The following is an 18,325-nucleotide window of genomic DNA, read 5'->3' as shown; positions in this document are numbered from 1 at the left end:
ACCTATACTTACCCTGCATTGCTTTTTAATTTGTGAACTCAAATGTCCCTTGGTTTTTGTTTTTTATATGGTTATTTGTGTGTCTTTCAATTGCGGAGCATAGAGTGATTCCACATTTTCTTTGCCAAGAGCTACTTTGCTGTCATCTTTGCTATGAGTGTTCAAAACAATTATTAAGTAAACAGGTAAATACCTAATTCGTTGGTGTTGTTTGTTTTTTACTGGCATTAACCTCTGATCAGCTTACAGAGAACACCCCCGTGTCTCATTTCTTAAGGTAATTCAGGTAAATTTCATTACCTTCCTCTTGTATTATGTATGCTATGCTCCCACGAGTGTCCTGTTAAGATTAGAGTTCATCTTCCCCAAATTCATATAAAAAAGATAAAATAGTTGTAAGACTGCATCAGGGATCATTTTTACGATAGCATTGAAACCTACCTCTCCCTGAAAAAAATATTTAGACTAAAATATAGTACAGTTGTATTTGCTTTTTTCATGTCTACATCATGTTGTTGGCTGTTGGTCATTTTCTTAATTAGATAGTTTATTGAAGTTCTCCTCCTACTGCCTTCTACCTGACAAATACTTAATATATACCAAAACTTTTAGTCATTAATATTGAAGTGTACATTTATATTTTACTCAAACTTTTTTTCACCTTGCTGCTATTAGTCTGGTCTTCAGGGTCATGCAGTTATTCCTCTATATTGTCTCTTACTTATTTTTTTTCTCCAGTAGATTTTATTTATGTATTTCAACTTTGATTCCAGTCATTAATGAAAAGTATTAAAATTGCCTCCCCAATAAAGCCATTACTGACCTCCATCAAATATGATACAACCTATCTGTCATATCTTGTTAAGCATTTTACTCATGGTTTTAATTTTTATACATCTGCCCATTCTCCCCATTTTCAGTAGTTATTTCATATGTGGCCCAGTATTGTTTACTGAAGTCTGGCTGGGTGCAACATACTGTACTTTCTTGATTCAAAAAAATAAAAAATGACCAAACACCCAAAATAAATTATCTAGAAAAAAGTAGCAACACTAGGCAATGGTGGATGACCTGCATTTTTGTCCTTAATGGAAATGAATTAGTATTTTTGTTCCAGAACCACACAAAATCACCTGTGATCCTTTTTTCTGCCTTTTCTGTATGAGTCTCACTTTTTCCTCTGCTCTCACATTACACATAAAGCAGAAAAACTTGATTATTTTCACATCATTTAGGCAGTTTTGCACCTTTGGCTCTTTGTTTCTACACTTTTGACATATTTGGATATTCCTTTGTTTAGTCATTTTTTTTTCTGTCCCTAGAAATAGTTCTTCTTTTGAGGCAGGCATTTCTTGAAGTAGGGCCTTTTCTTAAGGCTTTTTTTCCTTGTTTGAGAAATAGTGTCCATGTTGTTTTACCCACTTTTGCTCTAAGGAAATTCCTTCAGAAACTCATTCAATTAGTAGTCTCAAAATGCATTTTTTCCCAGTGACCATTTCTTCTGTAACAATGCATGGAGGTTGTTCAGCTCCTTGACAACATGGAAGAACTCTTGTCCCCTGAGGACTCTGTGATGGCAGTGTGTTCTGAGTAAGATCTTTTAACTACTTGTGGGTTAGGCCTTTCAGCTCCAAAACCTCGGGTTTACGTGTGTGTTTGTCACTGACAGTACACAGTCCTTTTCTCTCCAGAGTTTTAAGCTGGAAGTGTTCTGAGTGTGTGTGCCAAGTGATGGAAGGTCACCTCTGGCAGGGCAGCTGGGAAGTGAACACACACTCAGGCTTTCTGCTGAGTGAGAGACTCCAGAGGGTTGTGCTGTTGGGTAGGTGTGAGACTTGGTGACTGTACAAAGGCACGTACCTCGGTACCTCAAGGTCCTCAGGGTTTATTGACATCAGTCTGGTGGTAAATACGGAGAGTGGGCAGGCTCACCTCTTCCTAAGTCAGTAAGTGCCTTACTGCAGTAAATGCAAATTAAATCCCTGTTTCTAAAGAGAGTAAATGCGATTTGTCTACATTTCCTAGCAGCTGCACCTCCAGCTGGGCTCCGAGGAGGGCAGCGGGCTCCGGTGCCGGTGCGGATCCCGGAGCTCCGGGCTTGGACAGGGAGCGGCGAAGGAGCCAGGGCCGGCGGCCGTGGAGGGGCCGGGCAGCTCCGGGTTCAGCTCCGCCGGCTGAGCTGCAGCTGAGCAGCCGTCACACGCGGCCATGCGAGCGGAACAGACCCTCTGGGTAGAAAGCTAAGGCTTTTATACAGGCTCTAGAAGGAGAAATGCAAGGCGGGCCAGGCTAGGGCACGGGGAGCCGCCTGCTGCCGTCCCGCCCAAGCTGCCTTCCCCGTCTGCTCGGTCCGCGTTGCCCTTTCGGACGGGCCGGGGTCCCAGCGCCGTCCGGGTCTGCTCCTTGTCCTTCCCGGACGCGATGTCCCGGCGCGGTCCCGCCGTGCGGCTCCGCCTCGGGCCGGCAGGGGGCGCGGTGCCGAGCGCGGCGGGGGGCGGGGCGGGGCCCGGCGCGGCTGCGCTTTGCGGGCTGCTGTAAAGCAGCGCCGAGTGTCGCGCTGCGCTGGGGAGGGAGCGGCGGCGGGGGCTGCGCAACAACAAAACGTCGCCCGCCTCGCGGCGTGTCAGCGGGGCCCGGGCGGCTGCGGCCAGGCCGGGGGGCAGCGGCCGGGCCGGGGAGGAGGCGGCGGCCCGCCAGGCAGCGCCAGGCAGCGACGTGGGGTCCCTCCGGTGCCCGCCGGGGCCGTTTCCTCCCCTCCGGCCCTCAGCTAGGGCGCCGGCGGCAGCCGCCTCTTCCCCCTCGGCCCCACTCTCTCAGGTAGGGAGGGCGGCGGGTCCCGCCGCGCACCCGGCGGGGCGGTATCTCCGGGCGGGTGGGGCCTGCGGGGCCGGGAGGGGGGCGGTGGGCTCTCCTCCTCTCCCCAGCCCCGCCCCGCACCGGTGGGGCCGCGGGTGCCGGCCCTTGCGGGGCGGGGGAGCGGCGGGAGGGGGGCGGCTGGGAACTTCACGCCGATTTATTCATTATTTTATTTTCAGTGCCTCGTTGACGCACAAAGCAGTATCCTCACTGCGGGAATCCGCAGCACTCTTTTGGGTTTTGTCTCCTTGAAAATGGGTCTCAAATTCTCCCTTACGGAAATGAGTTTTTATGTGTGTGCGTAATAGGGTTTGTTATAACGTCATTGGTTTTGTTTGCCAAGTTGGTATTCTGGTTCTTAACCCGTAATAAAAATAAATAATTGTCAGTTGTTTCTTGCCTGATAAACAAGGAAGCAACGTTCATTCAGAAATGTAGGCCAGGATCTTCAGAGGTATGTAGGTTTGTAACTGTTCCTGAAATGGACAGAGGTTCAGGATCTCGTTTGAAGTGTCTGTGTTTCAGTGATTAGGGCTGAGCGTACATGCGTGGAATTTTTGTTTTGTTTGAGTAAGCTCTTCCACGGCTTGATATGGTTTTGTGAAATTCTAAGCAAGTCTTGATTGTTTTAGCTGATTAAATGACATTCCTTAATTCCTGATACTCCGGTACTCCTCCAAAGAAAGATACAATGCAGGAGGTAAGATCTTGCTGTAATAGGCCAACTTCATTTGATTTTAATGTGGTCACTTCAGAAACAAATACTTGATAAAAAGGTAAAAATTGACTGCTCAGCATGGAGACTTAGGTAGCATTTATCATGATGGAATATCTGTATATTAACTAAGAAAGGAGAAGTAGGTTTCCCAGTGGTGAAACAAGGCCTTGAATTGCCTTTGTGGTAACCAGGAGACAATTCCAAAGAGAGGGCAATTCTGGATACTTCATTGAAACGTTTTTTTTGAGCAAAATTAATATTAAAACAATCTGAGTATTTTGTCACTCTTAAAACCAGAAGTTAAAGCTTCTTTTAATTCACATACCTGTATTTCTTGCTACCAAAGTAAGTTTTTCACCATTTAAATGTTTTTACTAATCTTTGTGTGAGTAGAGGGACTACCTGGGGGGAAAAAAAAGAAAGAAGAGAACTGTTAGCCAAGATTATCACCAATTCAGATTTATACTCTTGTTGATGTTGATAAGAAAAGGTATGATCTCGATTTGATTGATAAAAGTGAACATCCACAGTATAAAATGACCTGTGGAATTCATAAGACAGGAAAGGTGGTGTACACGTTTTGCATTTCACTTCAGCTAAATAAAAGTGTAGGAGAACCAAGCTTCCAGTTTTAAAACTCTTGAAGTCTTGCATCTTTAAATTTCTGTTCATTTTATTGATGGTTGGAGCCCTGGCATCTACAGCTGTGGTTACTGGGAGCCTGGGGGTGAACAACAGCTCTTAGTATTCATGCATATTTCACGTGTCCTTTCAAATTCTCGATGGGAACATTCTGACCTTTAAGAAATGAGTCTTTTATGAAGCAAAGGCTTTTGTAGAAGTGTATTAAGAGGAAATCTTAATATATCTTTGACATTCACTTTATCTTCAAATTAATAACTCTGTATACCTACATAACCAGATCAGTTATAAGAGTCTTGTCTTTCTGTGGAGGTGGCCATACTGCAATAACATTTAGCTGACAGCAGTTACTGCCTTTTTTCCAGATCAAGAGTTTCTCATTTCAGTTGTTTGTATTTCCTCTAATGGTGATGACATTCTTTTGAGAAGATACAGGGGATAGTACCCCCCACCTCCCAGCTGATGAACTGTGGAGGCTCAGGTGTCAGGCAGTTGAATAAATGGAGAAGAAATTGCTCGGGGGACGGAATGGGGAACAGGATGCTTTAATTCACATGTAAACAATAGGGATAGTACTGAGAGGTGGATTTGCCATAGGCAGATGTTGTATGAAGATTTCCCCCTTTACTAATATGCAACCTCTTTTAAGTCAGTTCTGTCACCAGAGCTGTAGTGCTTTAGCTGTGTGCTCGACAGTGCAATTGAGAAGAGACTTAAAAATATCTATATTGAGTAATGATGTATGTGATGCGTATGCAACATAGGGAGAGGATAATTACTCCCAGTCATTGTCTCTTAAGTTTTGTCAGCGTGACAGTGATCTATTGCTTCCAAAGTCTACAGTCTACAAAGAGAAACATGAAATGTATTTGTAGCCAAAGTGTTACACTTGTGAACTTCCCTCAGGCTGAAGTTTAGATCAGTGCTTTTCTTGGTGGGCTGGTGTCAGGCCTGACAGAGACCCCTGATGGAGCAGAGCGGAAAGGAAGAAAAAAAACATTTCTTTTGCTAACCCAAATTTTTGTTAACAAGATTGTTTGGTGTTTTAAATGTTTCATATAGTTTAGAGAAGTAACTATTTGGAAAAGTAGTTACTGTGAATTAAAGTGATGTCTTCCTTATTAATTGTTTACCAAGTGACATTTGAGAAGGCTGGTTCATGACTTTACTAGCAAGAGACTTCCTTCTGGGTTTTTTTTGCCAAAAAGCACAGTCCTGATACTTGGCTGCTGTCAAGTAAAATATTTGCTTTTACCCACTACCACTGGGCTCTACTGAGTGAAGAGTGGGAAGCCTGCTGCGTTATCCTTCCTTCTTAAACTGGGAGATCTACTCTCTTTAGTATCTGAAAAATCCACGACTTCTCACGGGCTTCCTGTAGAACAGCATAAAACTGTCCTAATGGTTAATTTCAGAGTTCTCACTTGCAAGATTCTTGTTAGTAGTTGTAGCAAAGGTCAGGTCTTTGCTCCTCAAAATGTTATCAAGAAGTGGTAACAGAATAACACAGCATTAACAACAGTTACATGTACTTTGAAGGCCAAAACTCCCAAGGGGACTAAGATTTTTTTTTAATTATGTTTGATGCCTGTGTAACTCAGAACTTCCCCAGCTGTCTCTGGAAATGATACTCTAAAAGTTGGTTGAAGCGTAATTCCTAGTTAAGATCTTAAGCTCCAATTTAAAAGTGTATTTTCTCATTCTTTTATAAAGCTACAACTCCTTACTCTCAGGCTAGTTGCTGTTATATTTGCCTTGGAGTTCACTGAAGCCAAAACATTCCTGATTGCCAAATTGTAACGCTTATGTCTTAAAGCCATGATTTACATAGTGTTAATGTAGCTAACTGAGTTTAAGCCTAGGACAGAGCAAAGAAATGTCTAGACTGAAGAATGTGCTTTTGAACACCATGTTTGTCAAATCCACCTGCTTGCATCTGCTGTGCAAAGCCAAACATATTCTTTGCCCAGGTGACTATGTGCATGCTAAAGCTTCATGATGCTTGATTGATGCTGGGACTTTTGTGGGTGCCTTATGGTCTTGGACTGATTCATAGTGTACTGTGGAAGAACTAACTGGTTGTTTGTACGACTCTATGCAGAGTTGCTCTTAGCCTGCCAGCTCATCTAGCTGAGGTGCTTCCAGCTGTACATACTCCTTGTGTTCCATCTATTCCAGCTGGAGCCAGGCCATAGATCCAGCTGTAGGGAAGAGCTCTTCTGTTTGTAGCTGTCCTGCTTTCGATTAGAAGATGTGAGAGATGAACTTTCAATAGTCTTTCCATAAGGGTACCATCATGATAAGTCTCCGAGGTGAATAACCTGGCATCACAAGGGCATTCTGTAGCTGTTCTAGAGGTGGTCTGACATTTCTGTTGCAAGACAATCGCTTTACTGGTCTGAATTGACTTACACATGAAGAAACAAACCTTGAACTTCTCAGAGGAATTTTTTTTCAGAGATAGATTAAAATGGCTTTGCTGGTCCATAGGATGGATACTGTTGGTTACAGTAATTTCCAATACAGTCATTGTGGTCTGACTTATCTTTGAGATGGCTTTGCAAAAGTTAGTTAGAGTAGTACTGTACATGAAATAATGTTGTGTAACTTTAACAGTAGACTTTCCAGACCAGTGATGGTTCATAAAACTGGCTGCAAGGAGTGAGTAAGCTTCCCTGCATTGCTGTGGTTCATGCAACTGCAGCACCTCTCTGCAAAGCACAGAAAAACTCTTCTGTCTGGGTTGGATGTAATGGAATCTCTTTGGGACAGCATAGGCAAGAAGCTGTCTCCGTAATATTACCATGCAGTTAGTAACCAATACTGTACCTTTCTGTAGGGCGGAAGATAAGTAATTTGCTTAGAGAATTCTCAGGTAATTTTGTCATTCAAAAATTGGAGTATCTGTCATCACTGTGGCTGCATTAAAGCAAACAAAGGAGATTGAGAATGGTTTGTAATGATATTTCATATTGCCCTGTGAATAAAGATGTGTTTGATGCTACTTAATATCAAAGCAAACAAAACAGAGTTTCAGATTTCTGTCTGATTGTTGATGTTGTATAAAGATGCATGGATCTTTAACTATAAATTATTTTATCTCCTGGCAAAGATTAGGAGACCAATATATGATATGCTAAAATTTAGTAGTTAAACTTTAAAAGAACACTGTAGTGGTTTATTTTTTGTTAACTGCTCAGTACTTCTTTACTTTTGTTGGAGCAGGGTGTGAGAGCACTTTGATTGGATCTTGATGGGATTATGTTGGGAGTGCAGCTTCTCAAATGGCTCCATCAACCTCCTTTGCATCAGGGTCATATGTGAATCAGTCTTATTTGGTTCTGCCCTTGAGGAAGGGATACTGGTACTTAAGTTATCTCACTTTTGCTGAAGATCCTATACAAATTTTACAAGCTTTTTCATGATCCTGTTTCTTGGTGTCTTAATTCATGGAAGAGCCTTGCCAAAAGAATAAAAAAAATACAGACATTTTCTTCAAAGTGGTTGGCTGGTTGTGTGTCCAGGTGCTGTGTACTTACTGTAACCAAGCTTGAGATAATTGAGCTAGGTGCTTTTAGACACCTAAAAAGGAGAAGGGAGTTGGCTGTTTTAAAATGTAACTCCAAGTACATTTTCAAAGTAATATGTTAGATTACATGTATTCATCAACCAAGTTTACACCAAAAATTTGAGGTAATGTTGTGTAATGAACCATTTCACTCTTGTGCAGTGCTTTAATGTTATCATGCTTTTTGATTGCTACTAATGGAATTAATTCTTAATGGCAAAGTACCTTGCTCTATTTTATAACTCAAATGTGGTCTGCTTTTGTATGTGATGATAAAGTTCTCAAACTTTGAGCTTGTTTTTTGACTTGGCAATTTTGAGGGACTTTCCCGGTTCGCATGAATTTTCTTGTGCTGCTCTATGTCTTGGCGTGGTTAATATAAAAGATACTTAATTTATGACATGAGTGGATAAAAGTCATGTACACTTAATGATTCTAAACTGAGTCATATACTTTAGAGGGGAACTTAGAACGTATTGTTTTCAAGTAGCTGTCTTAACAGCTCTTTATTGAGCCTTTACTTAAAACAGCTTAAAAGAACACACTACTTCATTTTTCCTCATGATTCTGTAAGCTAATAGGCAAATGTTTTGACGAGGAAGGTGGAACACTAATGCTGATTGAGCTTACTGCATCTTGCTGTTTTTAAAGAGGACTGCTTTTAATTAGTGGAAGATTTTGTAGGATCTTCTATGTGTTTAACAGCAGATGATCTCATTCAAATGAGTCTTAGTTATCTGGATCATATTTTTGTAGTCCCTCTTCATCTTCTCTGTAAGAATGCTGGTCTTTTATGTAGTGGGGCTATTTCTTATTCCTGAGCGCTGAAGAGACTTGTGATGAAATGGAATCTAGTTAAATGGCAAGCTCTTCTTTCAGGTTCTGTCTTTTGGTCAAATCTTTTGTTCAAAGATTTGTAATAGCATTTTTAAATAGCGAAGGAATTGATTATTTGTCATCATTGGTTGCTGACACACACTTAAAAAGTAGTCACATTTAAGTTGTTGTGTAATTTTTAATTAAGAGCCAGCAGCTCTTCCATGAGTAAGCAGCCCTTCAGGCTCTGTATTTGTTAGGAAAAATGAAGAGTTCTTGATTACTTTTTTTCCAAATAGAAAAATGTTGTGGATTTTCTAAAAAAACCTTGTGATTAAATATGGAGTTATTGTGGGAGGGTCTGGCTTACTTTTAGGCTGTGGAAAAGATGGACTAAGTGTTGCATTTCTGTAAAACAGTGGTGCATAAATAATAGACTGCCTTAAAGGTGACCTTATGAGGATGAGAAAAAGACTATACACTGCTTGTTCTCTGTGTGCTAATAACAAATTTGAATTCTGATTTCCTGTCCTTATTAGAAATTCTGTAAAATGTAAGTCTTGGTCTTAATTTTTCCAAAGGAAGATGGTTCATGTATGTGAGAATAAGAACATGCATAGGGAGGAGCATGTGATAGTATTTTCCTCAGGAGGTGTGAGGAGCAGAGAAGGTTAGATATCAGAATTCCACAGCTTTAATAGAGGCTTCCTTGTTTATTTTGTAGGCTTACTACACTCTTTAATGTTTATTCCAAGTTTTTTTTTCAATTTTGCAGCTTCTTTTTTTCCATCCTAGAGAAAAGGGTAGCCTTACATAGTGCATTCCACTAAAAATTATTGCAGTAAATATCTATCTGCCTGCCTTCTCTGCCTGCTTTCTCATCTTATCCAGTCTTCCTTCTAACACTTGAAAATAAGAAGTATCTCCTACTGTGAATTGTACTTGGTGAAGTAAGAACCTGTCCTGTTACATATACTGACAAGAGGAGGTTTAGTGTTTACAGTTAAGTGGTTGACTTAGTGATGGTAAGACATACCTATTTTCTTCAATTCTAGTAAAAATCAGCAACTTTTCTTAGTTACCACAGGACTATCACATGTATCACAGGCTTCATGTTGAACAGTGTTTGTTACAAAGGTTTGTAGGATTTCCAGTGAGAACATTCAAATGGACCTTTTTGGTTGGTGTTCTAAGACCCACAAGATTCTTGATCTCCAGAAAGATCCAATGAACTTACGGCTTCTTTAGATGTTGGTACTGCAGCATAAATGCCTTGTGCAAAATTTTTATTCGAAGCTATATCTCTTGAAGAATTTGTTTAGTTGCATGTGGCTATGAAAAGATCACAGACTGTCTGCATCAGTTTATACCTATTGCAAGCTGAGATAAGTCATTCCAGTTTGGTACATTATACTATTAATGTGTGGTGTTTTTTTAAATAAACTCTAGATAATAAGTGGATTTCTGTTACTTTACCCCAAAATAATATGGTTCAGAGTCTCTCCTTTTCTATTCCTTTTCATGTCAGAAAAGAGCCATGAATTTTAAGTAACATCCTTATAGTTGTCACCGCACTGTACCACGTATTGTGTTCAAGGTATTTACTACCCATATATAGAGCTACAGAGGAAGATGTAGGCCTTATTTAAGCATGCATTTTAGTTGATGGGTCTGGGAGCTGTTTACCTGAAACTTAACGTGACTTCTATTAGCAGAAACCTGTAAAACGCTCATGCTTAAGCATCAGTAAGACACACTTTGTCTAGACGTTTTGCAGGAAACATACATCAATACTTGCTCTGTAAAAGTGATCATGGTTTTCACAGACTATAAGAACTTCCCTTCAATACGAGTTGTAAGAGTTTAATTCAAAATTACACTGTCAAACAGTATTCTTAATATAACGAAGCAGTTGTGTCGCTGCTATTTTGTTTTTCCCACTGGAGGGTTAATTTAGCAATAAGAAGCTTTCATCTTATTTTGGTTTTGCTCTTGAAAAAGCTGATGCTTCTTTTTCGTGATGCATATCTGTTTTTATTTCTAGGCCTTTCTTAAAACTTTCCATGTCTAAATGGACTCCTGAATGTAATATAGTTTATACTCTAAAAGCGGATATGAAGAGTGAAGTTCCTTCTGATGCACCAAAGAGACCAGAGAGTCTGAAGGGGATCCTCTTGAACCCTGAGCCTATTGGGGCACCCAAAAGCTTCACTGCAGAAGTGGAGATGATTGCTAGTAAAGTAGGAAATGAGTTCTCTCACTTGTGTGGGGATTCTCAAAAGCAGAATGATGTGAATGGCAACCATACAGACCAAGACAAAAGTATTGTGGTGCGAAGAAAACGCAAGAGCCAGCAGGCTGGTCCTTCATATACTCAAAATTGTCCTGATAAAGAAAACCAAGGTATCTTAGGATTAAAGCAGCATCTAGAAACACAGAGTGAAGACAATGATTCTTCTTTGAGTGACTGTATCTCTTCACCTTCATCTAGTCTACATTTTGGAGACTCTGACACAGTAACATCTGATGAAGAAAAAGATGCTCCTGTGAGACACCCCCAGGCAGTGTTGAATACTACAAGTAGAGCTCCTAGTGCAAGGTCACAAAAGCGGCCTCGGACTGAGCCAGATTCTGTACCTGGGTTGTTAATGAAAAGGCCCTGTTTTCATAGCAGTTCTTTAAGAAGACTTCCATATAGGAAAAGGTTTGTTAAAACAAGTTCGTCACAGCGGACACAGAACCAAAAAGAACGAATTTTAATGCAGAGGAAGAAGCGGGAAGTGTTAGCTCGAAGAAAGTACGCTTTACTACCCAGCTCTAGCAGTTCCAGTGAGAATGATCTCAGTAGTGAATCTTCTTCCAGTTCATCTACTGAGGTGGAGGAAGACTTATTTGTGTCACCTGCTGAAAACCACCAGAACAGTACAGCTGTTCCTTCAGGTAAAACTAAATTCCTGAGGTTATTTTTATTGATGAGCTTTCATCATGTAGAGTACGCTTTCTTTTTAAGTGCTTTGGAGGAGTTGTTTCTGTGTTTCTATTGAAGTTATAATACAAAAAGACTTACTGCACGTATTGTGAACATTATACCATATATTTTTGATGAGAAAAGTACATTCAGAGCTTCCAGTAAAGTTACAACAAATCTAGAATCTTTAGTGTTAATGTTGCCTGAAGCTGTGGAAAGCAAAATGTTGTATATATATACACCAAATTATTTACCTAGATAAACTCAACAGAGTTGGTTTGCATAGATGTTTCTCTAGTATATCTTGACTGAGTATTTGAGGGCATGCTTGAATGTTTGGAGTGAGTTTTTTTGGGCAGGTGTTGATTGTAGGATTTTTGGGTTTGTTTTGGGTATTCATGTTTTTTTTTCCCATCTACCAGTTTTCTTAGAGTTTGTCAAATAAAAGGCAGTCCCAATAGTGGGACCAGTAATGTTTACAATGTTGTAATTGTGCCTTCTGTTCATAATTTCAGCTTTTTAGACAGCATGGGGAAGTAGATATGTAGGACACAGCAGAGTGTTAAACTGGGCAACTGTGTTTTTTAGCATAGTGACCAGTGTGTTTTAGAAAGTGAAACTGTATCTCAGACTGTGCCAATCATTCCTCTAAGAAAAAATGTTTTAAAATAGGACAGTTAAAAAGAAAAAGTGCATATGTTCATGTTAGGGCAGGATTTATACTTGAACAGAACCAGAGTACTAAAAATTAGATGATTGCTTGTTATCCATTGTGGCAGGAAATAATTTGTGTTCTTTAATGCACTGTTTAAATATAAGGAGTAAAATTTGTAATGCAAAATCTGATTTAGGCAGTGCTAGGCCTGCACAACTAACTGAAGCAGAATAATTATTGCACTGCCTAATTATCTTCATGCATATTTGTGAGGAAAGAAATTTATTTTTTAAGCCTAAAAAAGTTAAATTTGGCATACATGCTTAAGCATGTTAAGGGGTATGATTTGTAAATAATTAATGTATAGGGGTATGCATACATTTATATTAAAAAACAGTTTTGGGCACTAATTTTATATTTTCTGTTTCCAAGTTAATAGTTTCTTCTCATTTTCACAGAGGATGAAGTTTCATGTGACTGTAAAATCATGTAGGACCATTAACAACTCTTTCCACACAGAGCAGCTTGCAACAATGAAACTGGCAGCCATCTACTTTTAACACTGATAAATGTATTTAAAGAGATAATTTTCTTTTTTTCTTTTTTTTTTTTGTCTTCTTAAACTGTTAAAGCCTACTACCCTTTTTTAACACAAATTCAATTAATACCACTTTTGTGGTTTTATTTCCCTTAAAATGTTAAATATTTCAATAGTGAGACTTCCCATAGGCATTTCAAAAGAATCTTTTTGGAGAAGTTCTCTTTATAAATTGATGTAATAATTATTGAATATTCAAGCTGTTCAGGTAACTTATGATAATTCAGTGTGATGTTATTTTGAAGATTGGAAGACTGGAACTTGCAATTTGTTTCATCTAGTTAAGTAGAAAAGTGCATTGTCCAATGGCTAAATTTTTTTACTCCTTGAAATGCAAACTTAATTTCTGAAATTATGTTTATTCTCATGTAATGAATGAAGAATCAGTTTGCTCTGCACCAGTTCCTTTTCAATTAAAACACACAGCCACCAGCTGTAACTGAAAGAAGGTTTGCTTTAAAGGATGTGTGTTATGGTGGCTGTGCTTCAGGACTAACGCTTGTGGTGACCTGAGAAGTAATCTTAGAGCATGTGAATGCTTTGGGTTTTTTCCAATGGAAATACATATTGATGAAAAGGTTTTGAGCATTTTATTTGCATTGCAGATAAAATTGGAAGTAAAGCAGACTTTCTGTATAAAAATGTCATATTTTTAGTAAGATAAAAGTGTGATTAACACTTTCTGTCGCTTTCTTCTGTTACATAAGGCATTTCCAATTATTACATTAATTGGGACAGAAGTGGGGCCAGCTGGAAAAACAGCTATGCACCCCCTCTGTGTAGTGAGCAAGTGTGAAAGTGTTTCTGTGTGGGGAAAGGGTTGTTGTATTGCTAGTAGTGCTACACTAGCTTGTTAATGTTAGGGAAGATTGTGGGTTTTTTTGCTCTAGATTTGCATGTGAAGATTATGTATGCATTTGTATCAACTAGAGAATACACTGAATGTCTGCTAAGAATATAAGGCCTGCAGCATATATCTAAAAGTACTAGAGGGTAGACTTAAGAAAGGAGAATAATAATAATAATAATAATAATCCAAAAAGAAAATAGATATCAAAAAGATACAGCAATAACTGAATTTTTAATAAGCAGGCATCAGAGTGATGTAATTAGTCTTCTAGCCTACTTGATAGCAATTTGTATTAAGGATATGTCACAAAATATTTCTTTGCTTTGAGTGTTGATGTTTATCTAAAGATTCAGTGTGTTTAAAGAACCAGTAGATTTAATTAGTGTATACTGCTCTGGAAAATGTTTCCTTCTGATTATTGCAGATGATTAAAGTAACAGATCTTTTTAATCAAATAAGTGCTTATTAGGTTAGTTCTTGTAGTTAATAAAACTGTCTTGGCCCTTTTTTGAAAAACACATTAATAGAGGTGGGGATTGTTTGTTTTTAACAAAAGTTTTTACAAAACCTTTACCAAAAAAGCCCCAAGCAAAACTATAAAGGCATTTTCCTCCTTTTTTTTGTCTGTCAGGACTTTAGCTATTCTTCTGGTGGAACTTCGTCCTTTGGGAGTGGGAGAATATTAAACAAGTATGAAACCCTGACACCTGGGAACAGATATTGTTTTTTGTCTTGTTAAATCTGGGATGACCAGAGGAAGATGATTCAGGAGATGGAGGACATAAGGGCAATGTAAAAACAACTGTGTAGTTTATTGATGCAGTTACAGTTGAAGGTGCAAGTGCTTTCGTCTATATTCTAATTTGAATGTTGATCAGTTGTTTTTAATTGATATACTGGTCTTACAGTTAAAATGCTGGTCTCTTTTCATGGGTAATTAGCAACAGAACAAGAGGAAATGGGTTCAAGCTGCAACAGGGTAGGCTTAGACTGGACATTAGAAAACATGTTTTCACAGAAAGAGTGGTTAGACACTGGAATAGGCTGCCCAGGGAGGTGGTTGGGTCACCATCCCTGGATGTGTCTAAGGTTCGTTTGGATGTGGTGTTGGTGGATATGGTTTAGGGGAGAACATTGTGGAGCAGGGATGATGGTTGGACTTGGTGATCCCAAGGGTCTTTTCCAACCTGAATAGTTCTATGATTCTATAGAGATAGTCCTCTTTTGGCTTTCCTTGCTAAAGATTGCAAAATTGGAACTACTACTGTAACTGGATCTCTGTAACATTGTAATGCAGATATTCTAATATGCTTGTATACAGGTATTTGATTTTTCAGCTTGGGTCTAAAGGGCTGGGCTGCCATTTGGAGACAGCCAATCTGTGGAGGGAAACCTAGCAGATGCTAAAAAATTGGAACAAGTTTTTAGCTTCATGTACTCTGATTTGGCAGTAAAGCTGAACCCTGAGAAATGGCGAAGTGTTGTTTTTAGAAAAGCTCGGTAGAATTTTGCATCATCAAATTGTTCACCTAATAGCACTTAAAATTCCTTCAGGGTCTGACACGTTACTTTATATTTTTGAGCAGCCAGTACTAGACAGGCCTTGCCTCTTTCCTTAAAGTGCAATGCTGATAAGAAGCTTCTTCAGTTTTTGTTCAAAGCTGCTTAGAATGTTAAGACTTGAATTTATTCACTACTGTCCTCTTGATTCCTCTAGCATATTTGTTGTCTGTCTCCCAAAAATGTTGAATATAGACATCTGATATTTTATAAGCCAGAGGCTGATGAAAATGTTAAACATATACCACTTCATGTTCAGATTATTTTAACAGGTTCAAGATAAACATGTATTAAGTGGAGATGAGCTGCCTGTTGTTACAGTGGATTATTTTTCAGTTACTTAATCCCTCCTAAAATTACAGCATCCACTCCTTTTCTCACAGTAACTCATGCAGCTCATAATTCCATGCTTTTATCTCAATAACATTACTGAACAAGGGAGTGAATACTGATCCTTTCTACTGTGCCTCTTACTAAAGAGAAGTTGGGGGAGAACTGGGAAGTGGTGAGGAAAGAAGCATCTGCCTTGGTGAGCAGTCTACATTAACCATTGCTGCTATATCTGCTGTGAATTGGAGCTTTTAATAGCTATGGTAAATAGAAGTTAGTGTGGAATTCACTGTAGCTGCTGCAGCTTTCTGTGCTGAAAACATGCAATTTCTAGAGTTGGCATGCTGTAGCATTGCTGGTTGGGCTAAGATCTGTGTTCTTGGTTAAGTACAGTCAGTAGGGCTTTGGCTTAGCCTGTATTAGCATGGCTCACAGTTGGACAAATCACCTAAACTGTGGTTAACTCTCTTTTCCACCAGGGTGCAGACTCCTCTGCAGTTTGTGTGGTTTTGAAAATTTCTCCCATCCTGTACAGCTATTGGGAAGTATATTCCAAATTAGTCTCGGGGGAAAAAGAAACTGTCATCTTCTATCCTAGTGTCTTCCAACACTAAGAGGACAGGCAGGTTCTTTTAAGTATTCTTGGCAGAATGATGATGGCACTAAATGGTAGTTACAATTAATGCATTATTTTCTTAAGCAGGATATTATGATTAGTATAGCACAGAATTTATTATTAGAATGGCATAGGATTTCTACTAGTAAAATCACCGTAGTACAGCCTGTAAGTATCGTAATACAGAATTTGTAATACAACCTATAATTTCTAATCACCTGGACCCTCTGCAGATCATGTTTGGTTTGTTGTATCAATATAACAATCATAATCTAGACTCAAAAATCACATAAAAGAGTACGAGTCACTCACTCAGTCCTTGGAGGAAGCAGGCAATTGTCCTTGTCCACCGGGGGGGGGGGAGGGGGGGGCGGGGGGGGGGGGGGGGGTGGTGGGTTTCATGGTCTTGCTGTCCAGCAGCAGTTCTGGTCCAGATTCCCACATAGGACTTAAAATGGCTTGATTTTCTAGGCAGTGCTCTGCCTGCTGTTTGTGCTTCTGTGTTCTGTGATGGAGTTGTCAACAACACCTGCTTGGCTGTGTGCCTGGGGCCTTCAAGGCTAGCGAGAAAGGGAGTAATCGTTCTGACACCCAGGAATCTTGAGGCTGATAGGGAGGGGAAGAAGAAATATGTTTGATTTGTCTACTTGGTTTGCAGGACCTTCAGAGCCTGAGAATGAGGGGAAAGGGAGTGTGGATGTAACCTGCTCAGTCGCAGGGAATGGCTGCTTGCCGCGCAACATGGCATCAGTCATGCTAACACCACTGCCAGGGGTCTGGAGCAGGGGTTACCAGTCACACCTCCTTCAAGCAGTTTGAAAGCTGAAGAAGGGAGTACACGTTAACACCAGTAGGATATTATGTCATCCATTTCAAGCCAAGTTAGTTACTAGCCAGGTAATTATCTTAAACTCAGCCCAGCTTAAGATGTTGTAGAGGCACACAGTACCAGCAAGTTCAAAAAGGAAAATAAGGCACACTTACTGACAGCTGTCCATGAGCAATGAATAGACAAGAAAGTGCTTTCTGACATCTGTAACGTTGTTATGAATGCTGAGTGGTGTGGGAGGTTTCAGCTAAAGATTGTAGCCTGGATTTTCTACTCTTGACTGCATGGTTTTGTCTGCTCAGCTGGCAGAGAGAACATGGGCCTGAGGGGGCCCTTGGTCTGATCCAGTGAAAGTGTGGAACTCAAAAGAAGTCACTTGTCTCACTGGAACTTGGCTGCTTTTTTAAAATGTATTCTGTTTTCACTTACGGCTTGGTCAGACTGTCTCATTTGAAATTGTGCATTGAAAAACTCCCTCGCTATCTTACATGTAAATGTAAACTAGTTAAATCCCATGGTAATTGCAAAATAAATGTAAAATACCCTTCAGGAAGAGCAACAATTAGCCAAACACAGATGTGGATGTTATACCAGTGTTATTTATGTCCTTGGTGGGATACTTGTATTGATTGTGATTAATTTATTTCTTGAGTTATGCCATGATCTTTCAGAGTTAAGTAACAGTATGTATATTATACACAAAGTATAATTGTATATATTATACACATTATGCTGCACAAAGCTCAGTCTCTTCCTTGTAACTCCTGGGTTATTGAAGTATTTGATTCTAAAACTTTCTTTCCAGAACTGCATGTGGTCTGTCTGTGGCAACTAGCAGTGATAGTTCTGAAATAATCTTACAACTTTCTGTGGAAAAGACATCGTCATTTACTGATCTAAATATTGAACGATACAGTATTGTATTATTTTTGAAGTCACATTCTGCTTGATAAAGTATTTTAACCTTACAGAATTACTGTCTTTGTGATGTAAGGCCTGGAGGAAGGAGTGATTTGTTTTTAAAGGGAAAGTTGTAATTTTGAGCATGTTCAAGTTTGGAATCAAGCCAGTGTAGTTCATCCCTTCCCCTAGGCTGGCTGGGCACTAGGTTTCTATCATAAAACAGGCTTTTAAAAGAGGAGAAACTTCTGTATAGAAGTTACTAGTTATTACTGATTATTATTCATATACAAATGATTAACTGCTAATTACTAACTGCTGTTCAGGGGTCTGAATTGTTGGGATATACAAGACTTGCAGACTAATATTTCTTGTGTTGCACACACTATAAAATATCATGGATGTGAGTAGGAAAGAAC

General features: G+C 39.6%; 1 protein-coding gene across 3 annotated transcripts in view; it reads left to right on the top strand.

The window, feature by feature from the left end:
- Positions 1 to 18,325, top strand: part of RNF111 (ring finger protein 111) — a 48,010-nt gene that overhangs the window by 6,264 nt on the left and 23,421 nt on the right. For 2 of the 3 annotated variants that reach the window (XM_051628481.1, XM_051628480.1), the window contains exon 2: positions 10,645 to 11,540. In XM_051628481.1, the coding sequence (XP_051484441.1) occupies positions 10,645 to 11,540 (896 nt within the window). Of the gene's footprint in view, positions 1 to 2,579; positions 2,818 to 10,644; positions 11,541 to 18,325 lie in introns of those variants that run through there. The other variant, XM_051628482.1, reaches the window with a different exon arrangement.

Source organism: Apus apus, chromosome 10 (assembly GCF_020740795.1).
Source record: "Apus apus isolate bApuApu2 chromosome 10, bApuApu2.pri.cur, whole genome shotgun sequence".
Taxonomy (NCBI): Eukaryota; Metazoa; Chordata; class Aves; order Apodiformes; family Apodidae; genus Apus; species Apus apus.
Note: the sequence above shows the minus strand (reverse complement) of the source record. Positions and strands in the feature narration are given on the sequence as shown.